Consider the following 19,498-nt stretch of genomic DNA (forward strand, 5'->3'; position numbering starts at 1 on the left):
TCCTTGTCCAATACCCTCAACTGCTCCCCATGTGCAAAGTCTCTCCCTGCTCCAGTGTGTGCCTCTAATAGTGTGTTTGCGGTGATCGTTTTTTTTTTTCATTGTGTCATCGTGACGAGCAGGCTCTCACACAAACAAATCCCCCACAATAACAACTGTAGAGGCAACGTTCATTCCCCTTTGGCTTTTATACAGATTCCTGAAAAGCAGGATAATGTTGTGGTCTCGCAATAAGATAATTGGACGTGTGTGGCCGTCATTGAAAGAGGTACTTGTTGGACAAGTGCTAAAAACGCAGCAGGGCGGGAGACGTCTGTCTCAAGTGCCAAAATTCACACCCATGTCCCACCTTTCCGGGTTTCCCTTACACACAAACACCGTCCCGCCTCTGTTACAAACCAACCCATTCCAAAACGGATCTGTTCATACCAGACCAGCAACAGATTTTGCCGGTAGTGTAAAATGGGCTATCATTAAAGCGGAAGTGTTTTATTTTTTTGCACTGCTACTGATGATTTATATTTCTCGTATTTCCTATGGTAAATATTGTTTTGAAATCCCAACAAATCTGAGGTCTACCAGTGTCCTCGAAACGTTGTTTGACCTTAAAGGTTACACTGTATTTGATTGCAATTATCCGGGCAACTTTTTCTCTACCACATATGTGAATTTAGATATAAAGCATTTGTTTCCCCCCACAACTGAAAACACCTGTTCCTTTATATTAAAAGACCTCTCTAGTCCTGTGAACATTGGCACTTATTCCATTGTTAAAAATGATGTCTGCAGAAACAAAATCTCCCAAAATAGAACCAGTAGTAATTTTAGGATTGTTTTCTAATGACATATTTGATTTTCAGCCAAGATTTGGCCCACCCACATTATGGTTGAAACCTGCTTTCATCTGCTCACGTCAGCGACAGAAGATGAGCACATTTCCTTATTCTAGTCCGTTGCTTGACAAAACGATTGTTCGTCTGTTATTTTTATGCAATATTAACCTATTTAAAGTGGTGAAAATAGTTTGAAATGAATGCTCATAAATGTTTGAGAAGTATTATCAAACTCTGCCATAATTGTCGCTTATATTGATAGTCTGGATGTTTTTTTTTCAACACTAAAAAGTGAAAATAGTGAGGTTAGATACATTTGAGTAGGCTCGTTATTGAGTATTATTGTTATTTTGATTGCATCACTCACCTTTGAAAAAGAGTTTGTGAAGATGACGTAACGCAGAGGTTTGCTTTTGTGACGTTAAAGGCTTTTTCTACGGTCGTTAGCATTAAATCTTAGACTTTGACGGGCACAACCGTCAACACAGCAAACACCAGCCGGCACGGCGCCATGTTCGTACCATTTTAATCAATGACAGCGTTATAAATTTCCAGCTTTTTTTTTAGCATATTCAATTAGCAGTTTAACATAATTTTGGGGTGCTGTTGTGCTGATGTACAATGGTATATGATAGCAATTTAAGGTATAATACCAACTTGAACAAAGCGGTGTTTGGAAACTTTTCCTGAAAAGGTTGTCATTTCGGTGCTGTATATAAAAATAAATATATAATGATAAATATATAACGCCCAGAGTCAACTAGGATAGCCTCTCCAGCTCGCCCGTGACCATAGTGAGGATAAGTGGTGTGGAAAATGAATGGATATATTATGTTATACAGAATATAAAATAAATACTTCCACATTATATTATAGTACATTCCTTTGTCCATACTGGTTATGCAGTGAATTTGGTCTCCAGCTCCATCACCGAGATCACACCAAGACATGGTGACGTATCCATGTTGCCGATGAAAAAGGGGTGTACCCAGTGTCGTTAGTTTTTATTTATTTATTTATTTATTTATTTTTTACCTATTACTGTTAAATAGATTGATATTATTGGAAATGACTGCCAGTTTCATTTTCCTGAGCAAACCATCCATAAAATCAACTTGTTCGGGAAATGTAGGCTATCTGTATGATATACATCCTTTAACTATTTATAAACTGCATAATTTCTTGAAGCCTTTGTGCCATTTACACAATGGTCACTGCACCAGACTATTGTCCTTTTTTTATTTCAAACTGCACTACATTGCTAGAGGAGTCAGCATAGTTTGCACAATTGTCAAAAAAACAAAAAGAGAAAAATAGAGATAAAAAATGTATCGGCATTACCACATTACTGGTAACCTCTTATTGCTCAGTGACTGTGTTTTTATGTTTTTATGTCTCAAAAGTATTCACTGTCAATTGACTCTCCGTTGTCGTACTAGAGCGGCTCCAACTACCGGAGTCAAATTCTTTGTCTGTTTTTGACGTACTTGGCAAATAAAGATGATTCTGATTCTGATTCCGTCTTAACTGGGGTCGCTTTTGGCTTTGACATGGTAGTGTTTCCTTTTAGTCCGGTCCTCGCTTCAAAATGGCAGCTCTTCACCTAACCAAGCACTGTGGTTCAGACAGACATTTTCAGAAATAGACACTTCACAAAACATTTTCTTGGTTATGTAATTTCACACTGGTGGGCAAGCCCGCCACTGACCCAATTTTGAATATAAATACTTAAGAAGCCAATTTGACTAAATATGTAACCTTTAAAAATAAAAATTTCTACAAACGTTCATTCCATTCCATTCCCTATAGATTAATCGAGCCACGTGTGACCGCAGTCAATTTGTAATGTGATGCATGTTTGTGCTGCCCCCTAAGGGCCATAAATAACATTGCAGGAGTCAGCAATGTTCGTGCAGAGGCATACCATAGCCCTCAGGATAGTCACTTGGGTGTGAGCGGAGTAGTATGTCTACCACACATTGGTATGAAAACTGGCATTGCAAGAATAACAACCCCACCCTACTTTGAATGTCTTTTGGTTCACTTTGAATTCTCATCAAAGTAAGTTGCCACTCCCAAGTCATAATAAGTGAAGTTTTAACAATTAAAAGGAGGCATCGACGACACTTTCGAGATTGTTTGTCGACTCGGAGCCTAAAAAGACCTGAAGAAAATGAATACTATAAATTCATTTGCATAATCTGACCACACTTTCATCAACAGACTGGGCCACGTATCAATATCAAAGTAGAATTTATTATATTAGATAAATGATAACAAAATAATACAAGCACAAACAGAGGTACAGTATCCCTGAAAAGAAAGCAAGCTTGCAACAAATGTTTAAAATGTCCCCTCTTAAGACAACGGAACACATGCGTAACATATCCAAAATCAAATTATTTTATGGTTAGCAGAAAAATAACACTCACAGTAGAAATAAAAAATTGACAGACAATATACAGTATTTTTTAACTTTTAAACCAGACCACCAGAGCAAAAATCTCTTTTTTTTTCATCAAATTTGCACTACCATTTTACAAATGTCTGATGATTTCTTTTCTCATACCACAATTAATTCATGTGCAACAATTTTTGCACAACACAAAATCAATGTACATATATACTTAATATATATAAATCACAGTCTTTGCATTCAATTGGCCTGTCTGATTGTATTTACTTAGTATGAACTGTGATATTTAAAAAATAATGATAATCTGAGAGTTTAAGCTCTGCAGTATGCACCTTAAAATCTACTTCAACATTGTGGGGGGAAAACACTGAATTATTGCATGGCTATCACTCTGATGTTCCTCTGCAAAAAAAAAATAATAATAATGGTATAGAAAATGGGAAACAATAACAACAATAAAACGTTTCTTGCTGAAAGTAGCCATATGTATGAATGAACATTAGATATTTGATTTGATGGCCTATTTCAACGGTGTCAAACTCATTTTGTCACGGGCCACATTGTAGTCATGACTTCCTTCTGAGGGCCGTTATGACTATGAACCCATCCATCCATCCATTTTCTGAGTCGCTTCTCCTCACTAGGGTCGCGGGCGTGCTGGAGCCTATCCCAGCTGTCATCGGGGAGGAGGCGGGGTACACCCCGAACTGGTTGCCAGCCAATCGCAGGGCACATACAAACAAACAACCATTCACACTCACATTCACGCCTACGGGCAATTTAGAGTTGTCAATTAACTTAGACTATGAACCCATATAAATGAATTATTGCCTCATATATTTATATGTACACATCAAATTGATGGATAACGACTTTTGAAATCAGAAGCTTATATAAATGTTTTCAACTATTACATTTCTTTTAAAAGGGGTGACTGCAACAACAAAAATGCTCGCAATATTGAAACAATATTACAAGCCAATTTACAATTTGGATATTTTCCTAAGAAACATGAAGTCGACGCACATCATTTGCTTCTGCGGGCCACATAAAATGATGTGGTGGGCCAAATCTGGCCCCCGGGCCATGGGTTTGACACCTGTGGCCGATTTGGTCACTGTAAAATCTGTTTCACCTTCATGAACAAGCAAGTAGATGATTTCGGATGGTGTCAGAATGCTTCATGACTAAACATCTTCTATATCCCAAATGAAAATAAAATAATAATAACTTCCTCTCAGTCAAACTGATTAAGAGCTGTCTGCTGTTTTTATAACACGTTTTTATTTTCCCAATTCACAATTTGGCACAGTTCCATTAGTGTTGTTTCAATGTAAACTTGCTTTTGTGGGCCCACAAAACAATTGTGCAGATAGTGCCACACTCAAAAATGTACACATTTAAATTGAATACTTAGCTAATTTGGGCAAATTTATGGCACTTTTTGCTGCATTCTTACAATCTAACTCTCTCAATAATGTGTTTTGATGCGACATTAGGTTTTAAAGTTTTTTTTCTTGAGGTCTGCCATTTAGCTAAAAGCCTGACATGGTGAAGTCAGTCTTGTAAAGCTGAAGCTGCCTCCATTTTGGACAAAGCCAACAGTGGGAAAACTGGATTTCATTGTAAAGGAATGCTCAGTGTTATTTGTCCTTATTTATGCCTCTTGAAAATCGGTGCTTCCTTTCAACAACATTGGGGGTTAGTGTAAAGGAGCATTGTGAGCGGGGGCTTAGTGGGTTATGTGGGTCGATCTTTCCAGAGTACTTTTTGGCATGTTTTTATGGTCCCTCCATGTTGCATAGTTTGAGTCTGGAAATTGTCAAGAGAATGTAAGCAAGTTAGAAAATGCAGTTTGCCCGACACTTGATAAAACGCTTGATTTCATGAGATAACTTACCTCTGCCGTCAACCTGTCGCAAAGATAGAGAAGAACAATCAATGCACAATGAATGCATTGTGTTGCCGTGCACACAGCCACGTGAGAACCACCTTCTGCTAACTAGCGACAGCTCTGTTTGCCTACTTTGAATTACATATAGTGGAACGTCCAAAGTCAAACGCACATAAAGTTGTAACATTTGGAATCTTTGGCTTTTCAAAAATGTCTCAAAAGTTGAACAAAGCATCAGAGTTCAAACTGCCGTCAAGATATCTATGAGCACATCATCAATGTAACTTTTTTTTTTGTCAGAATTTTACTATAAAAGTATTGTCAGATTAACAAATTAAAAAAATTCTCAGGAGCAAAGTAAAAAAAAAAAAAAAAAAAAAAAAAAAAAAAAGAAACTGTTTCCGTTGATCAGTGTTGACATGGATTTGGGGAGATTACACATGGTTTGCATACTTGGTTTTGATCAGACCGTATCCGTATTTGGTGCTGGTGTAATAATACTGCATTGTGTCAGACAACAATACAATACATCACTCTAATACGTAATACTATAATCACTTGATTTAACACTTTGAAGTATACCTGCGCTTAAAAAGAAATTACAAACATATACAGTACATTGGAGTTCAATCATTAACCCAACGGGGTCGATTACGATAGAGCAGTCCTGGGCAAAATACGGACAACGGGGCACATCGGCCCGTCCAGTCTCTGCCCGGCCCTCGCTGTCTTTATCAAGCCAAAACAAAACACAAAATATGGAGTGCTTTTATTTTAATGTGCGCACATGTGAGGCAGTACAAGCGAGCAAAAGCAACAACTTGTGTCAACTTAGCAACTATGACTTTTCCAACCACTCGAGGAACTATTTAAGTAAAAAGAAAAAAAAAAAAAAAAAAAAAGAGCCCCAAGCAACAACCTCTTGTGCTCCTTTGAGAACCAGACCAAAATGATGTGTACCCCTGTTTATACAACTACATTATATTAATATGGAACACAACTAAGGTTAGCATTTTGGCTTGGCCCTTGACAAACTTTCCAGTTTCTCCCAAGGCCCTTTTGGCAAATTAATTGCACACCCCTGCTATATAGTGTGACAAGTGTCGGACTACTACTGCTTTGGATTCAAGCTTGTAAAAAAATAGTGGCCTCTGAATATAGTTGTCCCTGTCAGGGCCTCTCTTCTGCTTCCTCCACGCCAACTCATAGCCGCTGTTCCAGGACTTGCACAACTTCAATTTTTTTTAATTTTTTATTTATTTTTTTTTAAAGTCAACAGTAACGCGATGAAAGTCGACTAGTCACTGGTGACGTCTTTAAAAACAACAAGAGGAGGGAATGCTTTGCAATAATCTCTATGGACAGCTACAAATTAGAACACAAAAGCATTGCTTGCTCGCTGTTGCGTGATGGGATTTCTTTCCTACCTTCCACACGTTGATAGCGTGGGCTGAAAAGTTGTTCAAAATCTTGCTGGGGAATGGCTTGTTCCCCTTTACTGGTTGTCCCATTATTGATTACATTTAACAAGATTACTGTACATGATTTAATTACAAAATGTATGTAACTGTAATCCATTACATTACTGGGAGAAAATGTGGAATTAGATTACAGTTGCTTTTAGAACATTTCCGTGATTACAATTATCGTTACATTTGAAATATAACCACCTCAATCTGAATCTTTATCTTTCCCTTGTCATATGTGACCATTTATTCTCTTAAACTTTCATTTTTTAGTTCACCACAGAAACTGCCTGTGTAGATAAGCATCTAACACTGAGCAAAATAGTGTATGCCTTCAGCGCGGTATTTCCTGCTTGCACCGCTTTGCTATTGTCTGTGATGCTGCTAAAACAAGTTATACGATTCTTGACTGTTTCCATTCTGAACATTGTCACCTAAAAACCATTGGATGCCTCCTGACTGTATGACGGTGTCAAGTCATGGATGGCCTGCACATCATGGAAAAATGACAAAGCAATAATTTTGGCACGAGTGGGAAGTAAGAGCAAATGAAGTTCTGAAAACAACTCTTATCTACCGGGGAAAAAATGTTTGGCATCATTCCTGGACTTGGAGCGGCAAGTGGCTTTGCTTTCTGCAGGAAGACAAGGAGCTACATTTTCTTAGTTGCTGTTGTAAAATGTTTGGCTTGATAAGATACAGCAGTATTATTGCTTCATAAGGGCCATTGTTTCATAGGCTTTACACGATCAGGATTTTTGGGGCCGATTACCGATCATCGATCAGCAAGGTTAAAAAAACGATAACCGATCACAAGATGGAGCCATGTGTCTATTTAAATGACTTGTTCATTTACTGTATATACTTGTGTACTGTATCTTAATCTATTCAGGTCATGTATTCTAATCAGTCAGGTCAAACCAACATTACAACATGACAGAAATAATGGGCGGTAACTTACTGTGATTAAATTACTTTATTGTAATTAAATGACTTCACACACACTGAAACTTTAGAGCACGATTCGACATAATGCTGGCATGTTTACGTACAACCTTTATTGCTAGCACGAGCTTGCTAGGCTACTAACGTTTCGTTGCCTGCTTGCCAGCCGTATCGTATTAAAAGTACGTGAATATACCTCAAGCAATCCCTGATAGTAACGTGTGTATCCGGTCACATTTGAGTTGACAAGATAAAGCCCAGTGATCGTAAAAAACGGGATACGGCGGTATCGGAATACAAGATTTTATTGCAGTAGTTTGACAAAGTCCAATTGCGAAAGAGCAAATTTGTCTTGTAGTCTGATCCAGGCATTACGCCTTGTTTGTCTCAGACGTGTTGTCTGTCCCAGACTCCTTGTGTTTCGCATCACCTGACCAAACGCATCCACAATGACAGTCAATACTCATCATAATGATCACATGATTTACATGTATTCAGATGCTTCGATGCAATTTTGATTTGAGACTTTGTATTTTTCAATCTGGAGTGATGTTGTAAACTTGCTATGATTCAAAAGGATTTGCTGTTGTTGTTGTTATCTATACATATTCTGCATTTCAATCTACCAAACTATTTGTGTTTTCAGCAACGCGGGTTTGGTGCAACTTCCTTTATTATGATTTTTTTTAATTGAATTTAATTGAAATGTTATTTCAATTTAATATGTTGATCGATTCAGAAATTACTTCAACTCTTTGTTCGCTCATTGGCAGGTGACACGTTAAGCTTCGGCGGAGGTTGACTCTCTTGAAGCGCTGCTTTCACATATTTTGCGTGTATGTGTTCATAAAGTGTTTGAATGAAGGGCATATTATGCTGGTTAATATTTTAGTTCATTTCCAACAATTAATCTTTTTTTTTTTTTAGCTTACAGTGTCTACTAATTCATATTAACTCATTCACTGCCAGCCTTCCCAGTTAACATGGATATTAGACTTCTCAAGCCGTCAATGGCAGTGAATGTGTTAATACTAATTAATCCTGCTTTCCAGCAATGTTTGTACAAAATGTCACACAGACCACATATTTTGAGTTTGCATGCTCTGGACCAAATCAGGCCAGCTGCAATTCCAGAGTGACAGCTTGCTAATTTAAAGGGTGCTGCTTCATAAATGGAATTCGGAATGACACGTGAGAGGAAGAGGAAGAATGACTTAGTTCATACCGTGGCTCCTCCGTTCACATCGTACGCATTGCCGGAGCTCCTGAGGATGACAACAAATAAAAGTTAGTACCTTGTTCTGAGGGTGTGACAGTGTGTGCGTACGTGTGTGTCCGGGGACAAATGTGCATACAGTCCTTTATTTACATTTAGGCGGCTCATTCTGATTGTCTGGACACTGTCATTCAAACAGTAAAACCTTAACTTAAACTTGAGTTAAAATAGATGCCACAAGTCTCACTATAAGACACCATATACCATATGACCATATACCATAATTATACCGTTGGTTGTGACCATATATTTGGTCACAACCAATTGAAAAAGAAATGATGTTAAAGGAATAAATGTGATGATGAGTCCTAGAAATATCAAGAAATTAATAAAAATAAGAAATGTCATATAATGCACAGTAGGCTACTTTAATATTTTCCTGGGGTTAACATTTTCAAAATGCAGATTTCCTAAGTGCTCTACTTTTGGGGAGACTTGTATGTACTGTATATGATTGTGATGTGATATGATGTATTGTATATCCATCCATCCATTTACAACACCGCTTATCCTGGTTAGGGTCACGGTTAGGGTGCGCGGTTAGGGTGCTTGAGCCTATCCCAGCTGACTTCGGGCGAAAGGCGGACTACACCCTGAACTGGTCCCCAGTCAGTCGCAGGGCGTATTGTATATCAAAACAATAATTTTTTAGCACGATGTGAGTACAAAACTTATATTGCAAACATTTAGTAAAATAAAATAAAAAATATAATCATCATCATTAGCATAAAAAACATTAGAAATATAACATCAGATATATACAGATACAGATAGGCACAGAAATGCCTGATGTCCAAATGTGGTCAATTTTTAATTTTTCTTTAACAAATCGATACTATCAGTCAGTTGCCACATTAGTTTCACAAATTCTTGACCAACGTGAAGTGCAGAAAAAGGTAAGCCTCTCTTCGATGATGCAATGTTATGGCTCAAACATCAAGCCATTTTTTATGTTTGAAAAGTGATGGTTTTGGAGATGCAAATATTCTGCCCGACGCCAGCGATATGTGTGACATAGTTTACTTCAATACCTTTCTTTCTTCATGTTTTTAAGCTGTTTTTTCCCTTTATTTTAAATGCTTTGAATCATGTGAAGCACGGCGAGTTACCTTGTGTATGAAATGCACTATATTAACGAATATAAACGAATTTGCTTTGCTTGGCTGATGGGCTGATTGAAATCACAGTCCAACTTGCTTATCGGGAGGTGTGGAACTAATCATATATACTGTACCAGATATAGTACCAATTTTTTTTGTACTGGTATCTGGTACTATATATGGTTCCTTGTCCTTTGAAGGACTTCAAAATATAGTCTCACTTCGATCAACATAGTTTTAGTAACTCATTTATTGAGTCATTAACTCCTATGTTTATTGTAATGACTCCGCCACAGCGGTGTGAAATGTAATACACATTCTTGACCCTGTGTTATCTCCCAGTCATTTTGCTTAATGAACTACAACCCCAATTCCAATGAGGTTGGGACGTTGTGTTAAACGTAAATAAAAACAGAGCACAATGATTTGCAACACAAATACATTTAATTAAATACACTACAAATACAAGATATTTAATGTTCAAACTGAGAAACTTAATGGTTTTTAGAAAATAATCATTAACGTAGAATTTTATGGCTGCAACACGTTCCAAAAAAGCTTGGAGAGGGTCATGTTTACCACTGTGTTACATCAACTTTTCTTTTAACAACATTCAATAAACGTTTGGGAACTGACGACACTAATTGTTGAAGCTTAGTAGGTGGAATTCTTTCCCATTCTTGCTCGATGTACAGCTTCAGCCGTTCAACAGTCCGGGGTCTCCGTTGACGTATTTTACGCTTCATAATGCGGTACACATTTTCAATGGGAGACAGGTCTGGACTGTAGGCAGACCAGTCTAATACCCGCACTCTTTCACTGCGAAGCCACGCTGTTGTAACACGTGCAGAATGTGGTTTGCATTGTCTTGCTGAAATAAACTGGGGCGTCCATGAAAAAGACGTTGCTTGGATGGCAGCATATGTTTCTCCAAAAACTGTATGTACTTTTCAGCATTAATGGTGCCTTCACAAATCTGTAAGTTACCCATGCCATTGGCACTAGCACAGCCCCATACCACCGCAGATGCTGGCTTTTGACCTTTGTGTCCATAACAGTCCAGATGGTTCTTTTCCTCTTTGGCCCAGAGGACACGACGTCTACAATTTCCAAAAACAATTTGAAATGCGGACTCGTCGGACCACAGAACACTTTTCCACTTTGGATCAGTCCATCTTAGATGAGCTCGGGCCCAGAGAAGCCGACGGCGTTTCTGGGTGTTGTTGATAAATGGCTTTTGCTTTACTTAGTAGAGTTTCAAGTTGCACTTCTGGATGTAGCGCCGAACTGTATTTACTAACATTGGTTTTCTGAAGTGTTCCTGAGCCCATGTGGTGATATCCTTTACACATTGATGTCGGTTTTTCATGCAGTGCCGCCTGGGGGATCGAAGGTCACGGGCATTCAATGTTGGTTTTCGGCCTTGCCGCTTACATGCAGTGATTTCTCCAGATTCTCTGAACCTTTTGATGATATTATGGACCGTAGATGATGAAATCCCTAAATTCCTTGCAATTGCACGTTGAGGAACATTGTCCTTAAACTGTTCGACTGTTTTCTCCCGCATTTGTTCACAAAGAAGTGAAACTCGCCCCATCTTTGCTTGTGAATGACTGAGCAATTCAGGGAAGCTCCTATTATACCCAATCACGGCACCCACCTGTTCCCAATTAGCCTGTTCACCTGTGGGATGTTCCAAACAGGTGTTTGATGAGCATTCCTTAACTTTCTCAATCTTTTTTGCCACCTGTCCCAGCTTTTTTGGAACGTGTTGCAGCCATAAAATTCCACGTTAATGATTATTTGCTAAAAACCATTAAGTTTCTCAGTTTGAACATTAAATATCTTGTATTTGTAGTGTATTATATATATATTATTTGCTCCAAAAAAAATAAAGTTTATCAGTTTGAACATTAAATATCTCGTCTTTGTAGTGTATTCAATTAAATATATTCAATTAAATGTATTCAATTAAATATAGGTTGAGCATGACTTGAGAATCATTGTATTCTGTTTTTATTTATGTTTAACACAACGTCCCAACTTCATTGGAATTGGGGTGGTAGATAACAACTCAAATGACTCCCATCTCTCACTACTGTCCCACTGCAGTTTCGTTCCTGTGGGTGACAAACAACTTGAGGAATGCGCTAAGCAGCAGATAAGAGTGTATTTTCATTGCCTCAGTTCGACCGGGCCTCTATGCCTGGTATGTTTGGCAGCAGTGGGTGTGGAAACTCGCTGACACACACATAGGTGTGTTCCAAAATATGTTCATGTACAATTGGGTCATTTGTCCGCTCATGTAGACGAGACAGTGAGTTCGAACAGTTGCTCCATGTTGTCTTATTTAGCAACTTTTTTTTTTTTTTTTTTTTTACACTTAGAGCCATTTCAACTCTTTAAACGTGCCTGCTTCCTCGTTTTTCAACAGCCAACACCTTTCCACAAAATTCACCTATCAAGTCTGACAAGTCTCAGTTTGGTGGTGTTGGAAGGAAATGAATTGCCATGCCGGACTCCCATTTTAGAACGGAAAATAAAAAAAGAATCAGATGGCATGTATAGTTGATATTTGGTGGTAAAGATTATTTCATACATTTAGCAGCCAGTGTTCCTTCAAATAGGGATCACCGTTGATGATCGAACTTACTTCTGACAGTCATTGCAGAGGGCCACCAGACTAATGCTGATGATGAGGAAGACGATGAGGGAGATGATGCCCACCTCAGCGGACGAAAAAGAAGACATCATGTCGAACATTGCAATCGGAGCCATTGTGGATCTGCGATGTGGTCAAACAGAAATGATCTGCCAACAATAAATCATGAGAAGATGATCATTTTGTCAGACATGTCACACAAATGAAGTGTCATACACACTGTGCAATATTGATCACTTACCAGTGTGTGCCACTTGACTCACTGCTGTTGTGTCACCAACTGCTGCCAGTCATTCAGCTCGAGTCACATTATTATGCGCTCCGGCAGGCAGGTGCTTGAAGGAGGGATTCATTTTCATTGGTGTCCTTCCTGTTTTGAAGGAGGTGCTCCCGCGAGCTGATAACCAGCCCATTGTGCTCGCACTTGCTGCATACGCTTTCCAAGTTTTTACACTGCTATTTCAATTGCGCCAATAAGCTTGTGCCATTCATAAACTGTATCATTACATTTACAATACAGTAGTACCCATTCCAACTGTGTATGTACTGTATAATAGTTATTTATATTACTTTACACGCAATTGCAATCAAGTTCACAGTAATGCTGCAACTTGTTTGTTGATTGCAGGCAGAGTAATTGTCACTCCCACCTGTCTCTCAGCTATGCCATCCCGTAATACTTGAGTATCTACGAGCGATGCAATATTATTGTCAGCTCAGTTTTTTCCTGAGAAGTTTTACATTTGGAAAGTCAAATCACTGCATTCATAAACTAGAACAGCACACAGTAGGGCGAAGACCTCTGCCAAGGCAAAACAAGATGAAAGATGTCTGTCTGACTTGTTGGGTTGTAAATTTATAATATTAAAGCCATTCATGCCCTGTAGGTGAGTGCCATCTGCTGACTAAGGTTGGTCATTGCCATACTCGGGCCCCAATGCTAGTGGACTGTAACAATGGAATATGAAATACTTCTTTTTACATTCCGCTTCATTCTGATTCTCACCAACTTAAAGGTTGCGTTAAAGACCCAGTGAAGTAAATTCAGAGATTTGTTGATAAGCAGATGACCAAGGTGTTAAATATTGGATATGGGACAGACATTTGCTACTAAATAATTCAATGTACAGGAGGTGAAGTATGAGTTTAGTCGCAACCAGAATCTTCAACATTGTTCATATGTGGTGTCATAGGAGACGATAATGGGCCTCTCATTTGTTCTGACACACCCTTGCATGTTTTAGGTGCGCCAAGATAAAGGTAGATAGTCGACAATGTAATAGATCCTATTTCATTGGGGTTAGAATGTTCACTGCTTACTAAATCTGACTGAGAGCTTATATAATGATTGGAGTAGTCGGTTTGTTCATTATGTTAATCGACACGAACTAGGATGCAGAAGGGAATTCAATATCATTATATTAAAAATTGGTACTTGAAATGGAAACGCTAACATCGATTGAAATGACTGCCATCCATCCGGAACGACTGCCAGCCTCAACTGGTCGCCAGCCAATCGCAGGGCACATAGAAAAAAAAACAATCATTCAGAGTCACATGCACACCTCAGGGCAATTTAGAGTCTTCAATTGATGTACCACATCTTTTTGGGAGGTGGGGGGAAACCGGAGTACCCGGAGAAGACTCACGCAGGAACGGGGAGAACATGCAAACTCCACACAGGCGGGGCCGGATTTGAACCCGCGTCCTCGGAACTGTGAGGCGGATGTGCGAACCAGTCGTTAACGTGCCACCTTGAAATGAATGAATAAATTAAAATGAATATTCATCCTTCCAGGCATCCATTTTCTGAGCCGCTTCTCCTCACTAGGGTCGCGGGCGTGCTGGAGCCTATCCCAGCTGTCATCGGGCAGGAGGCGGGGTACACCCTGAACTGGTTGTAAAATGAATATTACTGCAAATAATAATACCATACCAAATCAACGGGTTTATATTTCTGCAGCTGGGTGCATTTACTGTAATGGTTCATTTGTATAGATTAAACCTACTCAGTTGCTATCTGTGGCCTAATCTACCTTTTATTAGTTCTATTTACATCAGGCTATGTAATGTTTTTCCAGCTTTTAATAGTCATTAAATACTACCTATTGCCTTTTAGCCCATATATATGATTTTTAACCCAAACTGTTCGTTGTTACAGTTCAAATTGTATAAAGCGTGTTCTTTTATATTAGATCGCAGAACAGAGCGTAGACAATAAAGAGGAAAGCCAAGTTTTGCCACATTGTGTTTTATTAAACCAAGTGTTAATAAACTTGGGTAATGAACATTTGTGCAGAACACTGAGAAAAAATGTGCCTGAGCTGACACACACACACAATTAAACTACGATTGTGGTTGAGTTGAACAAAAATGCGTTCATCATAGTAAGCTATCGTTACATGTAGACAAGTCCTCTTTCAAAAGTGGTTTAAAATAAAATTGTGTTAGTCCTGTGGTTGAGAACCCATGATCTAAAAGATAAACACTCAAGTATGTTAGCTTTTTCTTTGGCTTTTTGTGTGTGGTCACCACAATAAGGTACTAGTGATGCCAAGGGGGGGGGGGGGGGGGGGGGGGGGGGGGGGGGGGATGACAAAGACCACACAACAGCAAACTAAACATATTGTAACATCAAACAATACATTGCTTTTGAGTTGATGATAACAGTCTGACTTTTCAAACACAATTTTTCCTATAGGAAATTGAATGAATAAATATTTTGCACTCTATCCAAGGCTGACCAGTCTACCAGATTGAATTGCTTTTGACTTGAGAGCTTCTATAACTTAACACAGTACAACAGCACTTATTACCAGCAAAATTTGTTGTGGCCTGTCTCAGCCACCGTACCGCACGTATACAAACGTTCATACTCACATTCACACCCAAGGGCCATTTAGAGTTTTCAATAAACCTACCACACGTTTTTTGGAATGTGGGAAGAAATAAGAGTACTCAAAGTAAACCCGCGCAGGTACAGCGAGAACATGCAAACTCCACACAAGAAGGCTGCAGCCCGGATTCGAACCTCCAACCTCAGAAATGTGAAGCGGATGTGCTAACCACTATACACTGTGATGCTATGACTGCTTATTTTCGTCAAATAATACTGAACACGACTGAGGTTAGCATGTTGGTGTGGCCCTCCACAACATTCCAGTTTTTCATGAAAATCCCACTTAAAAAAAAATAAAATAATAATAATAGGAAAACTCCAATGCTACTTTTTATTTTTTTGGTGGGCAATTGATGAATTTTTTTTTTTTTTTTTAAATGGATTCTCTTAAATTCATCAAACATATATGTCAGTTGGTTTTATACAGCAACAAAGCAGCAGCAGCGGTAGCTATGATTCATTGAGGAAAACTTTAATGAGTCTTCTGCAAGTCTGCATTGCAATAAGCCAAATATTTCTTCCTTGAATCAGCTGTGAAACATTTGGGATATGTCAAATTAACATCGACACGCCTGGAACTATGTTGTGATACTTAGCATTTATTTAGCATTTCGTTACTGGTTTTTATATCACTTGTTTGCCGAGTCTAGTTATACACACACGACTTAACTGTCTCGGTCTTTCCGACCCTGCAGTTGTTTCTGTTTGTGCCTCATTGTTACAAGTGCTGTCAAAATGCAACACAAGAACAGGGCGGGGAAGGATATACAGGCACACCACAGCTGACTCTCCCCGAATGTCTCCACCACTGTATCCCTCTGCCTGACATAGTCCTGGAAGAGAGCCTCAAGTTGAAACAGTGTGCACAGGGACAAAAACACGTGAAATATCTGATGACCTTGGCCCAGAAAGTCACAGCGGCCTGGGAAGAAGCGCTCGGGTATGGGGCAAGAGAAGAAGATGGCGCTCAAAAGGAAAGAGGCTATCTGGAGGGCATGGAAAGGCAGCGAGGGCTCCTCCAACCAGGTCGAAGTTGAAAGCCGGTGAATCACAGGACTGATGCCCAGCACGTACGCGAGAGCGGTGGGGATCAGCTGACAGATTTTACGACCCACGGGATACGGCCGCCGATATCTGGACTTGGCGAAACAACAGCCAGCGCAGGAAAGCCACCCCAAAAAAGCAGCGCCGGGCAGGAACAGGGAGCCGACGCAGCTGTCTCTCCACGCTGGCTCGGATGTGTAAAAATAATGTCCGAGGGAACATCCGTACTGATAAACAGCCACACCCACGTAGTCCATGAAAAAGAGGAAATAGTGTGCGTGCTCAGAATGAGATTGAAAGAGGTGAGCTGCCGCACTGAGGAACAAATATGTAAGCGAAGACACAAAAAAGAGGCATAATGGCAGAAAGGCTGCAGCAAAGGTGTACCCCAGGGTGCCTATGTTAGCCCACCACCGCCGTACAAGCACGAGAGCCGCCAGCAAGTGAGTCCACACATTGAGGGATTCGTTGTGTCTCTGGACGAGGCTAAAGAGGTAACAGTGCCACTTCTGATGGACGGGACGGTACCCCGACACGATGTACGGTTCCCGAAACAAGCTGGGGACTTGAGAGGAAACGACAGTGGGGGCGGGCAGAGGCAGGGAGGAAGAAACCAGGTCGGAAAGTCTGGGGAGTTGGCCGACGTGCTTTGCGCTTGGGATGAAGCCGCCGAGTCGCTGCAGAAAGTCTCCTGACATCTCTGCGTTGTGCAGATGGAAGACACTCAACTGGACAATGGAGGCAACACTGGAAGAAAAAAAATAGAAAACAATTAACTGTGGCTAAATGCCGATCAGTTGCCCATGCTCCTTTCCCACTGAGGGGTAACTACTCAAATCAGCACTACTGACTATTCCACTGACCTGACTAAAGAAAGCACTAAAAGGTACTAGTATATATATAGTACCTGGGCATTTGGGATTCTAAAGCGTAACATAAACCTACAAGACGCTCATTGGTCAAGCAGATGAGTTCATTTTGTTTGTATTGAGGATGCGCCGCTAAAATGACAATAGCAACACCTGTGCAAACGCTAGCTTGGTCCTGGCCACGGCATGATTAGGCCCCACGATCTCCACTTTTGCTGCAGGGGTCCGTTTTTCTTGTTGCCCTCAATATACTCTTTCAAGAAGTAAATACAGAAGACCTTCATTGGCCTCCATTATGCTTTTTGACATCTCATTCTGACTGATGTGGTAAATGAAGCCTGTTTTTTTTTTTTTTTTTGGGGGGTGGCAAAATACTGTTTACAGTATTTACTGTATGTATGGACTTTGGAAAAACAGTTCTTAAGTTACAGCTGTTAAAATGTCCAGTGTGTTAGGTCTAGTCTCATTTGTATCATCATATTATATTTATAAGAAATCACCTATTTACGGCAGTGAGGCATAGTGACAGACAGAGCAAACACATGCTCTTCTATTTGATGGTGGGACGTACATACAGTAATTCATGTATCCACTTTTTGTAACATTTTTCAATTGTAAAATATGTGCCTTGACTCCATAAAGGTTGGAAATCACCAAACTGGAGGATAATTGATGTAAAAAACAGATGGCTGAATGGCAAAGTAACCGAATGCATGACCCTTTATCATAACAGGTTGTAACCGCTCACTTGCTTTCTGGATTGTTAACTTAAACTTGAAACAATATGAACTCAATTCCATTTTTTTGGTTTGACGAAGAACTTATGAATGGGATCAAAGAGCCAAGGAAGCTGGCCAGCAAGTCGACCGCACGAGGCATTCCCAAGCCAAGATAACCAACAACAAAACATTCTTACTCCAACAATAAACAACAGTCGCGAGTCACAATAGCAGCGACATTCCTTCACCAAAGAAGATATGCAGTCAAACCTGGGAGCACCACATATAGGCACAAAATGATGTAGGCTACTGATGCCAATAAGGTTCATGCACCTGTGGAATTCTCAACACTTTTCAATTGTTGCTGATGCAAAGTAACATTGGACATGCTTTCTACAAGCCAACCGAGCTGCATAGTAACAAACGCATGGCCTATACAAGTATACAGCGTGACCTACATATGAAGCAATTCCAAACAACTCAGAAACACTTGATTTTCGCCGTGACGAAACGGAACGATTGAGCTGAGCGCACCTGTGTGTGGATGGAACCCGTTTGCCCACCCCTGGAGCAGCACGTCTCTGCAAGCATAAAACTACTCTTGCTCGCCTCTCACAGGAGCTGCACAGCCTGGAAACATGATGACGTGATGTGGAAGTTTGATTTGGGAGAGGAAGGGAAAAGGGTTACAACACAGCTGAGTTGGAAGTTTGTGGGCGGAGTTCAAGTGGTCAGGAACGCCCCCCCCCCCCCATTTAATTTTGCCTTCACTGATAATAATGCCTGCGATTGGCTGGCAGTTCAGGGTGGATGGATGGATGGATGGATGGATGGATGGATGGATGGATGGATGGATGGATGGGTGATGATAATAATGCTCAATTTAGATAAGCACTGCCAGGGAGGTATTGCAACATGCATAGTCATTTGGTTCTGCACTATATTATGTGAGTTAATGCCAATATTTTGCTCACGTTCTCTTATCAAATGAGTTATTAGACACAGCGCTCACTATTAAACAGTGACGTTCTGCACCAATGCACACATAAGACCCAATATGAAACTAATACTCATAATTAAGTGGGTGTGGTGACGACACAAAGTGGTCAACCAATAAACGAATTCACTACATTACCCATGAGCCCTGTAGGGGCGGAGACATGAAGTGTTTCCCCAGCCATTGAGCTAAGGCATTTAGTTTACGTTGGAAAAAGATCTCAGGGCATATCACCGAACAAAAATATAATAATAATAATAATAATAATAATAAAACTACATTTTGTAAGTAGAGTTCAGTTGTATTTAACTTTTAAATACAATACCTTAATTACATATAATCTTTTCAAACAGTTTGTTTTCATTTATTTAGGGAGAA

At 39.8% G+C, this 19,498-nt stretch overlaps 1 protein-coding gene across 1 annotated transcript; it reads right to left on the reverse strand.

Annotated features, from left to right (window-relative positions):
* Positions 1-14,837: 14,837 nt before the first annotated feature.
* paqr8 (progestin and adipoQ receptor family member VIII) lies at positions 14,838-18,781 on the reverse strand. Its single transcript, XM_061704484.1, has 2 exons — positions 18,658-18,781; positions 14,838-17,282 (listed from the first exon to the last, which is right to left on the reverse strand). The coding sequence occupies exon 2, from the start codon at positions 17,231-17,233 to the stop codon at positions 16,157-16,159; it is 1,077 nt and encodes a 358-aa protein (XP_061560468.1). The 5' UTR covers positions 17,234-17,282; positions 18,658-18,781; the 3' UTR covers positions 14,838-16,156.
* Positions 18,782-19,498: the final 717 nt, after the last annotated feature.

Source organism: Phycodurus eques, chromosome 18, assembly GCF_024500275.1.
Source record: "Phycodurus eques isolate BA_2022a chromosome 18, UOR_Pequ_1.1, whole genome shotgun sequence".
Taxonomy (NCBI): Eukaryota; Metazoa; Chordata; class Actinopteri; order Syngnathiformes; family Syngnathidae; genus Phycodurus; species Phycodurus eques.